The sequence below is a fragment of the Paralichthys olivaceus genome, chromosome 14, assembly GCF_024713975.1.
Source record: "Paralichthys olivaceus isolate ysfri-2021 chromosome 14, ASM2471397v2, whole genome shotgun sequence".
Classification (NCBI taxonomy): domain Eukaryota; kingdom Metazoa; phylum Chordata; class Actinopteri; order Pleuronectiformes; family Paralichthyidae; genus Paralichthys; species Paralichthys olivaceus.
The window spans coordinates 7,153,133-7,173,675 of NC_091106.1; the positions used below are offsets into that span (position 1 = coordinate 7,153,133).

General features: G+C 42.5%; 2 protein-coding genes across 5 annotated transcripts; one reads left to right on the forward strand and one right to left on the reverse strand.

The window, feature by feature from the left end:
• Positions 1-46: 46 nt before the first annotated feature.
• On the forward strand, positions 47-6,938 carry mcmbp (minichromosome maintenance complex binding protein). The gene is made up of 16 exons (XM_020092328.2): positions 47-293; positions 1,257-1,348; positions 1,465-1,605; positions 1,733-1,774; positions 1,874-1,963; positions 2,098-2,239; positions 2,722-2,867; positions 3,056-3,153; positions 3,231-3,403; positions 4,414-4,537; positions 4,636-4,753; positions 4,842-5,007; positions 5,142-5,275; positions 6,005-6,172; positions 6,335-6,423; positions 6,725-6,938. Exons 1-16 carry the CDS (start codon positions 236-238, stop codon positions 6,849-6,851), a joined length of 1,908 nt encoding a protein of 635 aa, XP_019947887.2. The 5' UTR covers positions 47-235; the 3' UTR covers positions 6,852-6,938.
• A 391-nt stretch (positions 6,939-7,329) lies between these two features.
• Positions 7,330-20,154, reverse strand: inpp5f (inositol polyphosphate-5-phosphatase F). 4 transcript variants are annotated; one of them, XM_069538949.1, is made up of 21 exons: positions 19,671-20,143; positions 17,942-18,022; positions 17,358-17,494; positions 16,992-17,027; positions 16,498-16,626; positions 16,164-16,331; positions 16,005-16,061; positions 15,460-15,658; positions 15,100-15,279; positions 14,691-14,758; positions 14,274-14,398; positions 14,083-14,160; positions 13,809-13,929; positions 12,938-13,066; positions 12,561-12,678; positions 12,278-12,476; positions 11,891-11,962; positions 11,733-11,806; positions 11,421-11,549; positions 11,249-11,336; positions 7,330-11,088 (listed from the first exon to the last, which is right to left on the reverse strand). In XM_069538949.1, exons 1-21 carry the CDS (start codon positions 19,765-19,767, stop codon positions 9,948-9,950), a joined length of 3,426 nt encoding a protein of 1,141 aa, XP_069395050.1. In that variant the 5' UTR covers positions 19,768-20,143; the 3' UTR covers positions 7,330-9,947. The 4 variants fall into 4 exon arrangements, with proteins under 4 accessions (XP_069395050.1, XP_069395049.1, XP_019949806.2 ...); XM_069538948.1 differs by having other exon boundaries at positions 16,164-16,349; XM_020094247.2 differs by lacking the exon at positions 16,992-17,027 and having other exon boundaries at positions 19,671-20,154.
• Between the last annotated feature and the right edge of the window lie 389 nt (positions 20,155-20,543).

The following is a 20,543-nucleotide window of genomic DNA, read 5'->3' on the forward strand; positions in this document are numbered from 1 at the left end:
ATCTAAACACCCAGCCACTACAGGAAGTCATCCAGCCGGTGTGGTGTCTCCGTGCTCCGGGTGGTCTCGGTGCTCAAATCAAACGCACCACTCTCCCCCGACCGGTGACGCAAATTTCCCGCCCTCGCTCCTGCGGTCCTGTGAGTGTGGACAAAGTCAACAAGTGTCTTCACTGAGATTTCTTTCTGATTCACTTTTGACAGGTTTCATATTTGTCAGACGCCCCCGGCCCACGATGCCCTCCACTCAGGACTGGATCGACCACCCTCTGGAAGTGGTTGAAGGGATGTTCGGTGAGAGACACACACCGGAACTACACCGTGACAGCGTGAAGCTAGCCCGTTAGCTACATGGCTAACGCACCATGCTAACCACCATGCTTTTAGTGTGTGGCTGTGCAGATGCTGAAGAAGTTTTGCGGGTTGCAATCACTAACGCTGCCTTGATGCTACCTACACACACACACACACTTCCGGCTAGTTTTAGTTGACTAAGCCCTGAGTGTGTGCGGGTGTAGTTTGATTTGAATAGTTGTGTGCACACATCCAAACTGGAAATACACAACATGAAGCATTCATTTAATTTAAAGCAGTTTAAAATGAACTTCTATATGAATGAATGCTTGTATGTGTCTTTAGGTTCTCAACAAAGCTTCAGAGTGTGTAGAACTTTTTTGACAACTTGTTATGTTTACTAAAGTTCATCTTATTCAAGATCTGAAATTTGCCTGTGCAATAAAATAGAAACACATAGATCCACCCTTACTAGCAATCAGAGAAGTAGCCATCAGTATTTTAATATAATGTTTTGTTCCTCAAGGTAAAGTTGACTAATACTGTGTATATTGTCCTGATGTGAGTCACAACTCTAATAGCAATAATGTTTTTTGCATGATAGGTTAACTGGGCTGAGTGATATGTGCCAAAATTGCATTGTTATTACAAATTACAGACTTTTCTTATATCGATATAACGGACAATTATATTAGGATATTGTTTTATTGTCCAGCCATAGGTCAGCTCCACTGCTGATTTGATGTTGTGATAGAGAGAGAAAAAAAGCCCAATTCAATAATACAGTAAAAAACAATCATTGCCTAATTGATACTATGCCGACTGATGCGATTTTTGTAAAGGTGCCCTCTTAGTTTGGAATTCCTGACAAACTGAATAGCTGTTTTATTCCAAACTTACTTTGTCACCTGGCTGATTGAAACAGTTCTTTATAATTATAACCATCCTGTTACTAAATTTCAGCTGCTTCCCAGAACAGTCCAAACTCTGGCTGGGAGGCGAAAGCGGTTGAGTTCTTCAAAGAGCGGCTGAAAGAAAAGGACGCTCATACTTGGGTAATGCATCTCCTTTCAGATCCTTTCAGCATATAAATTACCCAAGAGATGCAAAAGAGTGTTTGTTTCATCAAACTCACCTTTAGATAACAACCTTCATCTTCATTTTGGTGCAGGTTCCTTCTCTGAACGACGTCCCTCTGCACTACCTGAAGCCCAACAGCCTGGTGAAGTTTCGCTGTTTAATCCAAGACATGTTCGACCCGGAGTTCTACATGGGAGTGTATGAGACGGTTGATCCATCCACAAAGGCTAAAGTAAGCCCTTTCTTTTTCCTGCCTGTGCAGCTTTTTCCATTGATACAACCCTCTCATGTGTTCAGGGCATGTTTTTGCACCTGATGTTTGAGTTTTTATCATGTTATCATCATGTGAACATCTGCAGGTGCTGCGATGTGGGAGGTACAAAGATGTGACAGAATGTGCGGTATGTGCACTTCTTTTCAATCATTCAAAACACCTATAAATGCCTCAGTTCAGCTTCAGCTTTGCCATTAACAACACTGACTCCTGCATTTATCTCCAGGTGGATTTTAACTCCAGAAATGCAGTGACTGCAGAGAGACAGACTTTCTACTGTGTGCCAATCCCTGGAGAAAATCCCTGGGTGAAAGAAATATCCTCATCACGTCATCCCTGCAAGATGGGAGTTCTCTTCAAACAGGAGACGGAGATTTTCACATTTTATCATGTGATATTTGAAGCAGGAATAGTTCCATCCCTCCCTAGTTTTCCTTAATTCTGTCGCACAGCTATGCCGGTTCCAGCCAAGCAAGAGTGGTCCCCTCCACCTCGTATGTTCCGAGCAGACAGAAACGCAGCTACGAGGAAGACGACGAAGACGTCGACGATATGGACACACAACCGCAGAAACAGAGGGAGCCACATACTGGTGTGTGATGCTTGTAAAGTAGAGACGGGAAACAGAAACATTGTTCTGTCAGTGTTCAGCTACTTCTCAGTGTTTTCATAGACACACAAAACACAAATATGTAGAACTCGAATCGCGAAAATAAATTTTTTTAAGTAGATTGTAAACAGAAAAGCACATCCTTGCTGCATTTTCTTTTTCAGCAAATAAAAACACCAGTACCGATATGTCTATTTAAAGCTAATTTCAACTGATAAATCAGTCTGGCTCTAGTTTTAAATGAAGAATGAATTTAAACTTATTTCTGTCTCAATGCAATAGCTATGTGGACAAATTGCGATTATTTTCCTCCTTTTGTCTATTCTGTTGTGACACAGGAGTCACATAAGTAGTACATCACAGAAATAAAGAGCAACACTCCTGAGTGGACACCTAAAATTACAATGATCAAACAATACAAAGGGTGAATTTTTCCATTAATGCAGACTTTCATCTCGCTGCAGGTCCTCACATTCCCACAGAAATGCAGGGCAACGGTGAAAGTAAACGACTGGAGACAGAAGCTCCATCCAGCCAGACAGCATCTGCCTCACATCTGGACCTCAACTTCCCCTTGCCAGGAGAGAAAGGCCCCCCCTGTTTAGTGAAGGTGGGTAGAGCGGATTTTCCCCTAATTACCTAATTCTCATTCATGTAACCTGGACCGTTGATACAGTTACTGGCCAATGTTTATTTCGAGTCAAACATTAGTTCAAAGAAGTGATTTCAGAGACGATAGAATTATTATTAACAGACTTGACAAGTGATGGACAGAAGGTAAAAGCTGTGTGTTGGCAGGTATACGAGGACTGGGACAGCTTCAAACTGAACGACATACTGGAGGTGTACGGGATCCTCTCTGTCAGCCCTGCTCTCAGTGCTCTGGCAGACGAGAAGTAAGACACGTGATTCAATTTAATTTGATTTCCCTCCGTTGTTTATCTGCCTACTCATGCTGGCCCTGTCCACACAGAGACACCTCCTCATCCCTCCTTGACCCTGCAGACCACATGGAGACGGCAGAGGAGCAGAGAGTGCACAGCCCGCCGGCCTCGCTGGTCCCTCGCCTCCACATGCTCTATGCCAAACCGCTGCAGCACAACAACCCCCTGCTGCCCTCACACACCTTGGAGAACAACAGTGCCTGTAAGGACACATATGAATACTGCCCTGGACCAAATGAAATATGTGTGTGACTGTAAATGCCAATATTTTCAGACTTTTGTACAGAACCCTATCTAAGCCTGATAGGAAAAATCACCAGGAGCACAAAATGTTGCATCACTGCAGTTTTTAGTCAGATATTTACTGAGCATAGAGATGTAAATGAGCCCAGCTTCTGTTCATCTGATTTGCATTAAGTGAGGTTAAATAAGAGCTGATGTTGGGCCATTTCAACACAGAGATGTTTTACCACTAGAATTTTACATATATATATATACACACACACACACACATATATATGTATATATTATATTATAATACAGTTTGACGTTAAGAAATTGGAGACACTGATGTTACCTTTTCAAACATGGACAATCAAAAAGATCCAGGAATCCTTTAAAAATACCTCTGTGTACATAATGACTAATCTGGATCTACTGCTACAAAGGTTGGTAAAAGTCAGCCGAGTAAAAAAAAAAAATAATTCTATAAACCTACACATTAAAGTCTGTACTAGAATGAATGTACTAGAGAGCATCTCCACCACCAAGGCCCAACAGTACCCTTATGAAACCACATGTAAATATACTAGATCCAGATCTAGATTTTTCTATTGGGATCTGTACCAAATAACTCACAAGTATCCGTCCCCCTCAGTCCTTCTCTGCTCAACCCTGGTTGAATATATACCCTCCTTTGTGAAAGTAATAACTTTTATATTTTTGTCTTGCCATCCACAGTGGGTTCTAATGCTAGCTGTGTCTTAAACTCAGTCTACACAAACCTTAGTTATGGTCACATTCTTGTGTCTCCCCCCAGCTGTGTGCAGGAGAACAAAAAAGGAGCCATTATGTAAATGTCATTTTTTTCCTTTAAAGCTTTCTAAGAAAGTAATAATGCAGCTGATGTTTTCCCTCTGTGCAGCTTTTAAAGAGCACGGCCTTTAGAAGTCATAGAAGGAGATCTCTTAACTCTTTGTCCTTCCTCCTCAGTTTTATCTTCGACCCTGAACGAGATGGCGTCTGTTCGAGCAGAGCTACTCACATACTTCACTCACGTCCTCCTGAGAGATGCCCTGGCTGCCGAGTACCTCATTCTGCATCTCATTTCTAATGTGTACGTGTCAAATACAAGTCCAGTCTGTTTAAACCAACCAACCAGCCAACCTGTCTTTAGGGATTTTTCATTCTATATTGTTTGATTTTTTTTTTTAGCTACACCAGACGAGATATTCTCCCACTGGGCAAATTTACACTGAACCTGAGTGGCTGTCCTACTGACGCCTCGTACACTGAGCGCCTCTACCAGATCATCCAGCAGCTTGCCCCCTCTGTGAGTGAATTTAGCCACTTTGACAATAATGCAACAGTTTGTTTGTTTTGTGCTAAAAGTATTGAAATGTTTGTCTCCCCTCATGCAGTCGTACTATCTGGGCATGAGCCTCCAAAACATGAACCAGATGCAGCTGGTGCCTAAAAAGGACTATGTGGCCAACCGGCTCGTGAGTGGAGCCTTGCAGCTGGCCAGAAATACGTCGCTCTTCCTGGATGAAACCAAGCTGGAGCAGGGACAGCTGGACACAACAGGTGAGGCTCCTAGAGACCACAAGGGGACAACACTGAGGACAAACTCTGCAGTTAATGGCCTCACTGCAGACACTGTCAGCAAGTATGGCTCGATTCAGTCGATAGTAACTACATCTTGTGTTTGTGTGTTGTAGGTGTGCGAAACGTCACAGCCCTGGGGAACCTGATCTCGTGGCAGAAGGTTGATTATGACTTTAACTACCACCAGATGGAATTCCCTTGCAATATTAACGTGCTCATCGTGTCAGAGGCCCGCTCGCTGCTGCCGGTGAGAACACAGAGGGATGAGGCGTGAAACCACAAGATGAAAAACTCAACTATGCTCACTTCTGCTCTCAGAAATAAAACAAAAAGACCAGAGAAAAAAACACCACCACCCCATCCTCTCCAGTTTGGGGGGTAGGGAGGGGTTAGGTTTCCTCTCATGAGACTTTGCCGTGTCAAACGCTGGAGGTTGTTTCCAGCCAGTGTCACGCTGTCGACTCAGCTGCCATTGGCCAGCCACAGCTACCCCTTCAGCCGGCGCCTTTATCCCGGGTCTCACTCTGTTGTGAACAGCCCGAGGAATGCGCCGTGTGCTATTCTTGTGTGTTGGGCTAATGGGTTGCCATGGCGGCAGCTGTGTGCCACAGCAGCAATCCTGGGAGAGGCGTCAGACCCGGCCATCTATTAGCCAAGCAGTGAAGGGCAGTGCGCAGTAAACAACTGCCGTGGCTGATTAGGAGTCAAAAGTGCACGGCTGTGTTTACATTTATCAGCTATTGGCTGATGAGCAGCTGGAAGGTCAAGCTGATCAGATGCTTTATGGGTCAACTCACTTAGGATTTGATCCAGTCTGGCATGCTATGGAGTTTTGAGAATATGCCAAACTAGGCGTTCACACAGCAGGCAGGACGTATTTTTGCATAGCAACACCTGTAGAAAAGATACACATGCAGCTATGTCCAGTTTTTCTGTGACACAGTATCAATATGTCTCTATCTTTTGAACTCCACAGTCAGATTGTCAGATACACGTACAGTCTCAGGTCGACCCACAACACATGGAGGAGTATCTCAACAGCATCCACATGAACCCACAGGCCTCATCACTGCTCAACAAGTTCAGAATGTACCTGAGTGTCGCTCGGCTGCTGGACTACAGCATCTCTGATGAAATGACAAAGGTGAGACGCACTGTCGACTTCCGTCATATTACAGAAACATGAGTGTGCATCTGTTCCATTTTTGTGTGCTCCTGTACTCAGTAGGCCTGTGTGTGTCTGTCTGATGAGCAGTCTGTGTGCATTAGTGTCCTTCAAGTGCTTGTCCTTTTCTGATGTCCTCAGTCAGTTGAGGATGACTTTGTAGATATGAGGAAGGATGACCCCCAGAGCATATCTGCAGAGGACCTGCACCGGATGCTGGTGGTGGCGAGGTGGGCTATGATTTACTTTCTTTCCTTTTTATAAATTGAGAATAATACAAACAGCCTGTAAACCATTGTTTTATTGACAAAGTGTGAAATAATAAATGTTGGGAAGGTCAGCGTTGTCATAAGCAGGATGACAGTAAATTCATGGCTAAGTGCAACCAAATTAAACGTATTGACTTGCAAAATACCTCGTGGACGGCCTCGGCCAGGAAACTGAGATGTAATCACAGTATGCAGAGTGTCTGGAATGAATTTGGGCTGAGATTTGTGAGTGGGATGTGTCTGACTGTGACTCTGTCCGCAGGTTGTTGTCTCTGAGCCTGGGACAGACCTCTCTGTCCAGAGACAGCTGGCTGCGAGCCAAACACATCGAGGCGCTGCGGAGGAGCCGGATGGAGCAGCACAAGTGCGTCAATGGCAACGAGCCGTGATCACGCAGACAAATGAGATGGCTCCTGTTTTTCTGTTTTGATACCTTCAAAAAACAAGTTTGTAATAAAGATGTTTTTCATGTCACAGCTATGTTCAGCTTTTTTTCTATACTTGGTTAGAGATATGATTTAGATATATTTTCAGTTAGTGGATTGAAAGTATCAATGGACTGTAGGTTGTACTTAACATATTGCCAGTGTATTGTTTCCTTAAATTCACAACCTGTTGTGAGGTTTGTGCCAGCAGTTTATACAAGTGTTGCTGCAGACCAAAAGTTCTGTTTAACAATAGTTCTTTAAGAGGTAATAAGGTCCCCAGGATTATTACCTCCGCCAAGCTGTGTGGTACATTGGCACACAGACTCCTTAGTAACTAATCTGACAATGAATGTGCGCCTTATTATCTCATATGCCTTATATTTATAGTAGAACATAAAAAGTCTACGTCCACGTTTCAAAGTAACACACCCAACCAGAATAAGAATAAATAGGATACTTTAATATACAATTCAATCTCAGTACACTGTGGAAATCAATGACAACTCTCAGTTGGTAAAGATGAAAGACAATGACCACAGACATTCAGATGACACGGTGCCAACACTTAGAAAATGTGTTCAAACAGTGCAAATCAAATGCTTTTAAGACATCTAGTCATATGGTAGTACATCATGGTCTAACGGAAGGGGTGGGGGGGGTCAACCACAGATGACAAATGAGGAGGTGGTTGCAAAAGCACTTGGTATAAAAACAAAAAACTGGTATGGGGAACCAAAAATCTCACCCAGCAAATACAGGATTAAATCTCAACTGTCAGTTTTTGCATATAAACACCAGCACGGAGGAATGTTGAGGATTTCTGTTCCCTTCAGAATTACTTGAGAACTGCTCCAGTGTTTGCAATCCTAAAGGAAGTTTGAAAAATAATCACACCTTTTAACCTCTGCGTTAAAACTTTGCATTACAGCCATCACCTTTAAGCTTTGGCAGCAACACACACTATCAGCAGGTTCAATAACTATATAATCTACCACCCACAAAGCCGCAGAGGCTACAGTCTCACTAAAACACAAATAAAGTCCAATAAAATATACACTTGTTCCACATCTTATCTGCTGGTGAGCATGAAGAACGCAGAGAAGAGGCAATATAACACAAAATATGAAACATTACCATTTATGATGGGATATTTCAGCTCCGAAACAGATTGTTATTATTTATGAGAAAATGACAAAATATATGCAACAGTGGAACGGAGAAGAGCAGGAGATTCTCACCAAATGACAACAACTGTGAAGTTTAACAGGTTCCTAATGAGGCGTAACTTCACTTTTAGAAGTTAGTGAAAATACAACAATGTTAACAGCTTCGTAGCACATAAATATAACTAGAGGTCTAAGGCAAGCAATCCTAAACACCAGCAACAGCAGGGAGGCTCAAACACACACACACACACACACACACACTGTACAGGATATACACACTCATACAAACTTCTCTTAAACCTGCTCGTTTCCGTGGAGAACGCATCTGCCAGCGGATGAAATATCCCAAGATTAAGATTGGGTGACTTACATTAACCCTGAAGATGAGTATTTATACAGTACATCAAAATGTAACATGTAAGAATGGATTAAAAAGGTAGATTTTGCCATAAATACCTGATATACATAATCCCGCTTCTTTTCCCTGTTAAGGCAAATATGCTCTCAATTGGGAGGAGTGCATAAAGCGTCAGTGTTTCTAATAATTGGGTGCATCTATACCTACTATACGCTACTCTCCTGTCTCTTGTCCAAAATATGCAACGTCACTCTACAACGTTGGCTGAGGACTTGAATCAAAAACACCCTCATTAATCAGTACAACCATTTTCAGAATAGGTCTTTCAATATATCAATCTATCAAAAACAACTCCAACCAGCAGGTTTCGGGTTACTTGTGGTTAGTCATGATTTACAGGGTGTCCTTTTCAAAATATAATGCTTGTAACTCTCTGAATATGTGAAGCTGCCTCCCTAACATGTACAAAAAGCTTAAGGGAAGGGGCTCTACCGAGGGAACAGTTAAACATACAATATTCACTGTACATATCATTAACCGGAACACTCTTACTTACTAAGGGCTTGTGTAGTCATTATTTCTATCATGGTATATCTTGTAAGTTACACTTGACAACATTGGTATTACATAGGATAACTACGTACAGTATGTCGTCTGGCTAGTTTCTGACAGCTATACAAAAGGTTACAGTTACACAGAGTTTTCCTTTGGGAACCACACAAAGATATTTGGTCGGATTCTACAGCGACTGTTACAAGTCGTAGGTTGTAACGAGGTCTATAGAACAAACGCCAACAAGTGACCTGTGCGTACTGGATCAATGTACAATGCGTGTCAGAGTTGGTCGTTCAACATGCAGCTCATGTTTACTTGCCCAGCTGTTACCATTCACCTCACGTGCACAAGCATTGTGCATGATTACGTAATGTTTCAGACAGTGACATGTTTACATGCACAAAAACAGAATAGGTATGACTGGGAGTTTAAGTGTTTCTTCTTTTGTCTCGGTTATTTGTCTTTTAAAGTAAAAATAACAATATCTTCATAATTTAATAAGAAAACTCTACTAATTAACCAACTTAATTTAGCAGTATTTCTCCTATGATCTAGGATTTTGCATATGCACTCATTGTAATTACATGTTACTTGCATAACCTTTTCACTGACACATTGGAATTATAACACACTTCCCAAATATTTTAACATTTACTACATGCAATGTTATACCTAACTTTGCTTCTAGATACTTACACTGAGACATTTATATCATGTGTAAGATTGTACTGCCAAAGGGAAAAGAGCTTAACGAGAATCTTTATTTATGTACCTGTAAACATTGTCACTGTCATGTGGATCGTATGTATATATCTGTAAATTGTTAATTCTGTACAAGAGTCCTCATAATTATGGGCATTTTTACCTAAAGGGTTAGTTTAAGAGTGTATCTCTTGGCTGAGTAGTGATGCTATGTGCAAGCTTTTGCTACTGCTACCATAGAGGAAGTATCAATCAAGTACTGCTACAAGGAAAGCACTAGATCTGAATGATCCTGGTCTGGCACTGTGTAAACATTGCCTTCAGCTCGTTCTCCTGGGCCTCGTTGACAGAATCTGGCTCGGGGCTCTTCTGCACCTTTGCCACAGCAAAGTTGATGCCTTGGGTGAGTCCTGCCTGGGTGAGGCTGGCCACCTGGACCATGGAGCTCTTGATCTTGGCAAAGGGGGACACCACTCGGCTGCCATTGCTGTCTGCAGGCGAAGGGCCGAGGCTGCCTTCCAACTGTGAGCACAGACTCCTCTGAGAGCCGCCTGAGGCCGCTGAGCTGGGCTTCTGGACGGTGAGGAGGTTGGAACTGGAGGTAGAGGATTGGACGTCTAGCTGAGATGGCCTGGGGAGCTGAGGCTCTTCCTCCTGACAGGGCGGCTCAGAGCCTGGCTGTTTGTCTGAGTTTGCTGGGATTTTTTTATGCGCAGGGTTGACTGGAGGTACAGAAGCTGGTGGATGCTCTCCAAACACCTCGACAGGTTTGGTCTGGGCATCCTGGACAAACTGGTGGCAGTAGGCATCAATGGGAGTACCAAAGTCAATCAAGATGGCTTCTTCAGCCACCGAGGCAGCACCTGGAGACTTGTCATCACTTACTTGAGAGGAGCTTTCCTGTGTTTCCTCACAGCCAGTGACCCGGATAACAGAGGGGATATTTAGCTCCACGCTACCAATAGACTGGGAGCGGCTACCCAGTCGTGGGTTTGATGCTACAATGCCGCAGCTGGGCAGCACATAGTCCACGTTTTCTAAGGAACCAGAGCACGGATGCTCTGGGTCAGAGTTATAGGAGTCTGAGTCTGACATTTCAGAGTGCTCGTCACCGATGTCTTTGCCAGGGTTGTTATCCGATGTTTCCAAACTGCTATCCGACTTCCACAGGTTGACATGCATAGTTGGTTTAAGGAAATTTACTTTTACGTCAGGCTTTGAGAAGTTGCCCAGCTTTCCGAGAGGCTTGAAGGGACCAATGTTTACGTTTGTCTTGGTCTGTTTGACTTTTTGATTGAGAGAGGAGAATTTGTTCAGGAGGAAACTTTTGCCTTGTGCCAAACCTGAGCTACCCTGGACCTGATCAGCTGGTTTGTTCTGGATCCCCATAATATCCTCATGAGGTCGACTCTGTCGCCTGAAACAAACACAATCACCATAAGTGAGCAAGAAACAGCTCTTAGAATTGGTTATTAGTTAAAACTGTGCTAAGATGGCCATAGATGTTTCAGATGCTTCCCTGCATTAAATCATCATCTGATAAGTTCTGCTTATCTAAATAAAGACCAACTACTCACCTCTCAAGCTTCTTTTCAACCACTAGCAGGTCCAACCCTGTGGCCTGTTTTGTTATGCGCAGCATCTCAGCTATGCATTGCAATGTATCTGAAATATGTCACAATGTACAGTGTGAACAGGTGTATTCTTTTCCTGCCTTTAAAGAATTTAAAGAAGTATATTATATCCTACCCTTTCCATCATCCTCAGGATTTCGTGTTGCTGCCCTCAGCGTGTGGAAGTATCCACCTGCCTCTTCATTCCTGTAATGCAAACGCATACAGCAGAACTTTGGCTTCCCGAACAGAGTAGGCTCCGGACCTGTGAAAGGAAACAAAACTTATAACTTCCATTTTTGGCAATGTGCTTCTCTTGCATGAATCCAACTTAACTGCAATGTTGCTAAAGGTTACTGTGAAACTGTTAAGAACACTTTTGGGAAGTGTTGGGTGAGTCAGGGACTGAACGAGGAACTTCACTTTTCCTTTGAGTCTGACTTCTTACCAATTTCAATCTTTTCCAAACCCTCTAAATTCAGGCGCTGGTATTGGTTGACTTTATCTGCTTCTTCGTCATAGCTGAAAGGAAATAAATTAAATGTGAGTTAATCTGTAAGAATCATTTTCAAAGAAAAATTTGGGCAAATTCAAAGTCAGACTTACTAAGCAATGTAGTAGGCTTTGTCAGACAGAAGCAGCAGCACATCTACATCTTTGTTGTTGGCATCAATGAGGCTGGTGGGAAAAAAGAGAACGGTATCATGAAAAAAGCTTCACTTTTCAAGCAACAGTGAATGAACCCTGTGTAATTATCTGCATGTATCTATAAATTAGTCTTCAAATATAGTCAGATCTTTAATTAAGTTAAATTTATAACAAAAAACATTTTAACAAATCAATGATTACATTGTCTGTGTTTATACTGAACACATGATTCAAACATTCAAAGTGTAGGTTGGAAAAGGTGTGGAAATCCATCAGCTTATGACAATAGTTGAAGTCAGGCTTTGTTAAACTTGGGGAACTTAGATAGGACAGCAAGCCACTTACCTCATGTCACAGTTGATGAGAGCCCAACCACCATGAAACTTCTCATCATCTGGCAGAAGGAGCTGCATGTAGGTCTGCAGCAGGAGGCTGACCTGCTCCTGAGCTCCTCTTTGGCTCTCTATCTCTTTCTCTTCATGCTCCTTCTCTTTACTGAAGATGGAGTACAAGTCCTCGGTCACTGGCAGGCCCATCATTAGGTCTGCAGGGAGAGGCACTCATTTTTTAGGACAGCCTGGATACAGATACACTTCTGTATACAGCTATTTAATCTACTCATTTTTACCAATGACAGCTTGTCTGTAAGCATCCCTGAACCGGTTCAGATAGTAGCGGTTGGCTGAGTTCACGCCATCCTTCATCACGCCAGTCAGTTTTCTCTCCCCTGTCCTGGTGAAATCTCCCTAAAACACATCAAACAGTGTTAGTTAAACTGACCGTCTGTAATGTCAGCCCTTTTCCAAAAAGATCAGTCCATACTACTTTATTTACTGAAATACTGTGAACTGATTCATCCGTCCTAGAGAAGAGAAGCTTGTGTTTCCGTAGCTTAAACAATCCATTTAACGACTGACTGAGTCAAAAGCAGATGGGACACTCCACCACTGTCTTTTAAGCAAACACAGATTCAGACATAACCCTGTGCAAAGTCAATCATGTTACCTTGAGCGCTGCTGTTCCTGCGTACTGTCTGCTGATGGTGTCTCCGTTGTTGGCCCACATGATCTGATAAATCCTGTAGCACTTAAGAGGTAGAGGCTGCTCAGGAGGCATCACACCCAGTTTCTTCAGCTGCGGGAGGGGAGACAGTTTTTTTGTCCTTGGGCAGGAACTGTGCGTACATTGAGATGTCTCTCTTTCAATTTAGAGAAAAGGTCAGTTCATGCCCACTTTTACGAACCACTCTATTTACAATGGTATTTGATGATTAAATGTTACACATGATAATCATGGTGAAGTCTCTGGAGACAGTCGAAAAGACAGTTGAAAAGATTTGGGCTGAATAACAGATGATGGGGTTGTCGGGCACCGGAGAACTAATTTTCACTCCTTGTAGTTCAGTAGTGTATGAACATCCAAAGTCTAATGCTAAGGGTGTGTGATCTGATGAACAAATAAATGCACATAACAGTTGCATAAAAACAAATTTAAATTCCTACAAAATAATAGAAGGCATTAAATTGATAAGTTAGGACATGTATTATAATGTTGGTTAATCTAGATCATACATATTTGAATCGTTTCTAAAAAATAACTTACATAACACTGATAATGTGTATTAACTCTGCACAATACGTTATTATTGCAATTCCTGATGTACTCCATGGGCTATTGGAAGATAGAAGCTTAGAGAGTCTGAGCAGTTCACTTTATTTATCTTTACCTGAGGACCTATGTAACTTAAAGTCTAAATAAAACACTGGTAGAGGAAAAAGTTACTGAGCAGAATTTTCAAGGAACAGCAGATGTGTATGTATGATGAGATATTCATGTTCATTTCCTTGCCTGGGCCCAGACAAAGAAAACCTCTCACCTGTTGTTCCATCACTACCCGAGCAACGGCCGCTTGAACCACATTGGTCCTGTCCAGACAGTCCATACAGTTGACTCTGAAGATTCCCTCCTGCTGGCAGATGACTCCTGCTTGGTCGACCCTGACAGAGGAAGATACATTTACAATAGTGACATTCATATGGTTAAGATCTTTCAGCCACTAGGAACATATGCTATGGTCTACTGGGAGTTTATTGTTGCTTCCCATCTAATATGTAGCGGTCATTTTGACATTTTATTTACATGATACTTACCAGGCCCATTTCATGTCAGTGATGATATCAGAAATTGCATCTGTCAGTATTTGCACATTCTCAAACCTCATGCCCCGGCTGAGTAATAGGATGTAAGAAACATAAAAGGGAAGAAAATGCATTGTGGTGTAAAATAAGAGTTACATGTACATTCATGAACAAGTTTCACTTCTGAGGAAAGTGTCTCTTACCAGTGCTCATGGAAGTCAAATGAAACATATGTGAGGTTTGGATTGTTGTAGAGCAGGACTTGCTTTAGATACCCGTCACCAATCAGCTTCTCTCGTCCAGTTTGATCCACTAAGTTAATGATGACCTGAAGAAGATAATAAACAGCGTGTGTCCCTTTTAGCCATGGAATGACACTGTGATGTTAAATATCATAGGACAGAACACTTTTCATGGCGTCTTGTCACATGGACATGGTTGAAAGAGTTTACATTAAGAATTCGCCGATTCTCATCACACATAAAGCATGTGGTTGTTCACACTAGAACCACAGTCTGAACAAATTGTTCACAGTCACAGATGGCTGAATAACCACAGTCATGATCCATTTAAAATAGCAGACTTACCAACCATAGCACACACATGGGGAAATGACTCACCTGTTTCTTATAGAGTTTAAGCTGTTCTTCAAAGTGAGCGGCAAAGTAAGACATGGTCTCCTTCTCTCCTAAAACATAAGAAAATATGAAAATGATTTTCATATGACTGACTCTGAGTTTGCAAGATTTAACATCATTGTAACTATAAAGAAAGAGGTGCTGTATTCTGTACCAAGAACAACAAGACAAGTAGGGCAGGGACCGGTGACTAACATGATAACCATATCTGGCTGATAAGCAAGACACAGCTCAAATACAAATATATAAGACTGAGTGTAAAAAGAGTGCACTGGTAATAAATGAAAGGTCTATAAAAAAGTGTGGAAGTGGAAGGTCCATTACACTCAACGAGAGCCTTTGAAAAATGCTCTCTGTAAGATCATATGAAGTATACTGCAGCTGTGCTGACCTTTCTCTAAGCGTGGCCGGGGATTGTAGCGGTACCCCGCCTGGCTCCAGAAGACAGGCACAGAGCCACGAGTCTGCACAAAGGACAGAGTGTGACTGTGCACGTGGATCAACTGCTCTGTCTCCACGTAATTAGCCACATGGCCATCTGTATCCACTCCCCTGCGTTTGTACCGCATCCCTTTGGGCAAAGAGAATGAATCAACAAACAACCAGATTATTTATATCACAGATGAAGACACAATTGTCTTGGAAGTTAATCCAAGCTTTTTGAGAGAGAAGTCCTATCAGTCCTAATCACAAAGCATAACCAACACATTTCAGCTGAATCAGAGCTCAAGCATGACCTTTAGGCCTCTACCTGCACGGTGGCGGCTACGTCTGGAGATCAGTGCCACAGTGAAGCGAGGATGGATGTCATCAACACAGGTGACCTCCTGTGGAGGGGTCTCAGGGCTGCTCCTCTCCTCATCCGATGTCTCATTGTAGTTCACCACCAGCTCTTCCACTTGTACAAACCCCTGGATGATTGGTGTCACCCAGAAGTCGGCCTCTGGGACCTGGAGATATCAAAAATAAAAGAGGAGGACAAGAAGATTAAAATCCTGTTTGCCAGGCTGATAAGAAAGCAATACCAAGTCCACCAAGTATCCAAAATAAATAATCCTCCATAGCTCAGAGCCATTATCTCCTCTATTCCCTCAGCATTTCCATACTCTGCTGACAATGCTCGAATTATCAGAACATGCAACTGCCACATTTACTGAGCAGACCAGCTTTGTTCTTTCTTTGAGCTGACAATACCATATCCATGTCCACAATTGTCATTGAATCAAATATGGGCCTTTACTATATTCTAAAAATATATATAATAAATGGTACCAGTCTATATTTCTATGTGGTTACCTGAAGGTCAATAACGTCCTGGATCATGTGTTTATTCCAGAAGAAACGGTCATCCACCTTTTATAAAGAGCAAAAAACTACAATCAGTGGGACATAAACCTTTTTACAATCTACATACATATGTTAAGTCCAACTTTATGTTCCTGTTTCTCTCCAAACCTGTTTCCAAATGGGTAAGCTGGTCTTTTCCGAGTCTCCTTGACGCTGCACACTGTTTGTCAGGTCGTAGGTCAAGCTGTAGTAGAAGGAGTCAGAGTCCATGAATATCTTGTACAGCTCATCCAGCAGCCGCCTCTCCAGTCGCTCCTTCTCTTTGTTCTCCTTCACCTGGAAGGCAGGGGAATACTGGATTGGATGGATGGATAGAAAAGGGTAGTAAGTTGTCAAACCAAAGAAACCAAAAACCTATGAGAGCTGCAAAGCCTTTAAAAGTAGAACGGATAGGAAAGGTATAGTTGTTTTGAAGACAAGAGTGCATTGAACACATGAATACCTTTTTCTTGATGGGCACAGCCACATTAGACTTGATTTGACTGAAGGTTTTCATCAGAAACTTTGACTCATCGGGAGACGGGGCCAGTTTCTCTGATTTGTCGATTCCAAAGTGATGCTTCTTGCACAACTGAAAAGGTTTCCCACAAGTTCAATTACACAACATGACATTGATATTTAGAAAAGAAATAACTCAGTTTGGTACCACCTCGATGTTCTCAAAACCACAGTGTCTTGCAGAAAGATCTGTGAGATTCACAGTGGAGTACTAGAATACCGACTTCTATCGACTACTTACAGTACAGCTAAAAACTACAGGAATACACAGTTCTCCTCTTGACTCACTGATGCAGCAAACAATGTCACAGCTACATTGATCTATAGGATCTCTAGGCACAGTACAGGGGAATGATCCCTGTGCAGCACAAGGATAATGTCTGATAGGATGGGGTCTAGAAGCCAATCAAAGAACTATCCTCCTCTTTGTTTACTCACTTGGAAATATTCTGTCTCACCATCCATGAAGCTCCCCTGAAAGCAATAGCCAACTTCCTATGAGATCTATTACAGCAATTTTATGGCTGCATTTAATTTCCCACTCTTAAGGTGTGGGTGGAAACTAAAACAGATCTTTTAATACAAAAAAAAATAAAAAAAATAACTACATCTCATTTTGCACCTCTGTTATCTTCAGGATGAATCATGCACTGACGCATAAAGGGCATTGTTGGGCAAATAAAAACATTTTAGGATTCTCCCAGGCACTGTTAGAATGCTTATCAAGAGGCTGAATATAATAATTAAAAGACAACTGCATGAGCACAGCTTCACGCATCTCATTCACAGTATTATCATGCACACCTCCAGCTCCAGCTCCTGGGGCTCTTCATCAGACAGAGGAATGACAGCTATCTTGGTGATCTTGTAGACTTTGTGGTTGCCGGGTAAATGGCCCACCAGCGCTTTCTGGCGGATTAGTACGAGGCCGAGAGGAAGATCTGCCGAGATGAGAGAGGAGAAGGGGGAGCTGAGTCATGGGTGCAGAATTCCTCACATTCTGAAAGGTGTGAAGAAAGGATCTGCACACCAGCCACAAGGCATCTGGTTAATAAATATTTAAATAGTGTTTATCCATCTGATTTTCCAGAATACTACATTTTCTTCACTTATTTTCTTGTGATAAATATCATTTCAAACCTCCAACCCCGAGGACCACATAGACACGCGATTAACAAAACCTGATAAATCATCATTTGAAACCTAACCATCAGCTCACTCCTCTTCATAACTACACACCTTTCAAAAATAATTAGCACATTTCTTTCACACCTTTCCATCTGAATAAGGAGCATAATAAGCACAGGATGATTCTGCGACTCAAATCTCGACAGATGGAAAATACTGACAAGGATGTATCTGTTCAATGTTTCACATTCTCCACTTACCTGTGTGAAGCTGTATCTTTCCAATGACACCTTCCACCAAACCCAAACAAACTGGATTCCAAGCCAACAGCAGGTCTGTGGCTGAAAGAAAAACACAGAAATGAAACTTCAGAACAGTGGTGTGGTTTAAAGTCAGATAAGCAGCCGGGATACAATATGAGATATTTGAAAGCACAGGGGCAGGGCCACACCACAAATTGAGGTCCCTAGTTATCTAAGACACATAATTTATTTTTCAGTTACACTAAACGCTTCAGGTATGAGATAACCAAACAGAAAGTACAGTCAGTAAAGACAGTCAGGGTCGCATGAGTTCCTGTTACTACTGTCAAACTTGTTTTTAATAAAACAAAACTCTACACCTCAAAGGTGTGAGGACTTGGTCAAGAACTTGTCAATAACATTCAACACTCATACTGAAAGATCATGATACTAGTGTTGTAGGTCTGTGATTGTTTGTCCATATTTATATAAAATGTACATTGTACAGAGGAAAGTGACATTTGACTAAGGAAAAAACTACCCTGTCTCCATTTACTAACATTTTTCAAAAAGCAGGCACAAACTGGAACGCTTCAGTGATGGACTAAACAGCACAGTGGAGGAAAATCATAAAAATGTGATGGGTGTGGCAAAGGGTGGAGAACATCAAATATAGGGCAGCCGTTGACAATGATTCTTCCTGTTCCACTTGCCAGGGATATTCATGTACAGGGGGAAGCTGGCTGAGGGCCCCTACCAGGAAGGTAAAAACAAAACAGAAAAGCGGCAAACGAAAGCAGTGCCACAACTTCACTCTGGATGAGTAATATCATGGAAATACTTGACAGTGTGCTTGTGAGAGGAGCGGAAACCCAGCGAGGAGTGGAAACCCTTTTTCCAATTAAATAATGAAAGAGTGGTGCAACTAAAAACCTGTTCAGGATGGCTGCACAGCCCATACGCCTTCAGGTGACAAGGAGGATAACACACACTGCACTTTGGCTGGGTCCAAACTTTTCTTTCACTCTATGTGGGAATGTGCATTTCATTATCGGGGAAGACCAATTCTTTGTCACAGCTATGAGCAGCAGTGGCACTTACATCTGAAACAGGCTTCGCAGAACTCAGTGGCACATTACATGGTGGTTTCAACTTGTTTGTGTTGTGCATTAATGCTGTTTTACATGGTGCAGCTGTAAAATGAATGGAGCCATAGTTTCCCAATAACTCAGTGTGTTAGAAGCCTGTGGAGCACATGGTGTGTGTGAGCTGACATTGAGTTATTTCCTCTGTGTTACAGCCTGATCTAAATTTTAAAGAGGTCACATATACTCTTCAGTGTGCAGCTTCAGAGGCAAAGTCTGAAGTTTGGAGTGGGTTTGGGGTGTTGGCACTCCCGGAATGAAGGCTAGGACGATGATTTCAAGACATTGGAATGGAGCTTACACTCGTATATGCAAAAAAAATAGTTTGGATCAACATAGCTGTGTAATCTAAAGCTGTTAATTGATATAAATAACGTTCATTACACACATGAGCGAGTCACAGATACCAGAGAGAGATTATACTAAACCTCTGAGATGATACAGATGCACAGTGACAGCAGCACCTCTACCACGATGTGTGTTAATCCCAGACAGAACAGGAAGCACAGAGGTGTCATTTCACACTGACAAAGACTAGTTTCTTCTAAGTCACCGGCTGCTGTGGAGGACAGAGCTGTCATGTAGCAGCGGACAGTACGTACCAGGTCTGACCGCCATGGTCCCATCTTTTCGGCTGCACCACAGAGCACGATCGCCGCTCTGGAGAATGTATTCGTCCTTGGCTTGGAACAGCTCCATGTTTGGCCCTTCACGTTAAACGCACGCACACCAACAAACAACAAGCTACTAGCTGGCTGAGCAGTCCGGCCAGGTCCCGGTAATGATCAGCTTCCACGTCTCGCAGCTTAACCGCTGCTAGCCACGGTTAGCTCTGCTTCCTTTCGAGGAGCTACGGCGGCTAGCTACCTAGCGAGCTAACAGCAGCGGCGGCAGCAGCTGGATGCTTGTCGGATGAGTTTTTTCCAAATCTACGCATGTTGGTCACTTCATTGACTTCCTGGTGGAGAAGCGTCCCTTCCCGCAGACATGCCGGCCACAGAGGAGGCTAACACATCAATGAACGACAGAGAGTCCCAGACAGCAGCTGATGTGTGTGTATGCGCGTGTGCGTGTGAGTGTGTGTGGCGTAACACACAGTTTCCTGCTCCAAACAATGACACGTGACCTGTGACTGAGCCGTCATCGCCTCAGGTGCTGTCCATAAAATCTATTATAATGATCTGCTATAAAAAGTCAATGTTTGTAGAAGAACATATATGTTCATCACTGTACTTTCCTTTTGGGGTAAAAGTCACAATTTGGTCAAATCAAACAATCATCTATTGTTTATTTCTTATTGTCGTTGTTAATATTGGTATTATTATTATTGACATTTATCGTTTCTTGTATTTCCTCAACAGGGTATGTTTGAGGACATTCATTTGTCCTTTTTGTTAAAATGACATTTCAGGGAATGGACAACAGAAGACATATTCTGTTCAAGTTTAATGTGAGGGATGATTATTTATTACAGG

What these genes read in the sequence shown, in the direction of transcription:
- mcmbp (XM_020092328.2), top strand. Translation starts at nt 236, where the DNA reads ATGCCCTCCACTCAGGACTGGATCGACCACCCTCTGGAAGTGGTTGAA. An exon ending in TCCAGCAGCTTGCCCCCTCT is followed by an intron (nt 4,754 to 4,841) that starts GTGAGTGAATTT and finishes CCCCTCATGCAG; the next exon opens with TCGTACTATCTGGGCATGAG. An exon ending in TCTCTGATGAAATGACAAAG is followed by an intron (nt 6,173 to 6,334) that starts GTGAGACGCACT and finishes TGATGTCCTCAG; the next exon opens with TCAGTTGAGGATGACTTTGT.
- inpp5f (XM_069538948.1), bottom strand. Translation starts at nt 19,767, where the DNA reads ATGGAGCTGTTCCAAGCCAAGGACGAATACATTCTCCAGAGCGGCGAT. An exon ending in AAAGATACAGCTTCACACAG is followed by an intron (nt 17,495 to 17,941) that starts GTAAGTGGAGAA and finishes TCATCTCGGCAG; the next exon opens with ATCTTCCTCTCGGCCTCGTA. An exon ending in TCCTGAGGATGATGGAAAGG is followed by an intron (nt 11,337 to 11,420) that starts GTAGGATATAAT and finishes GACATATTTCAG; the next exon opens with ATACATTGCAATGCATAGCT.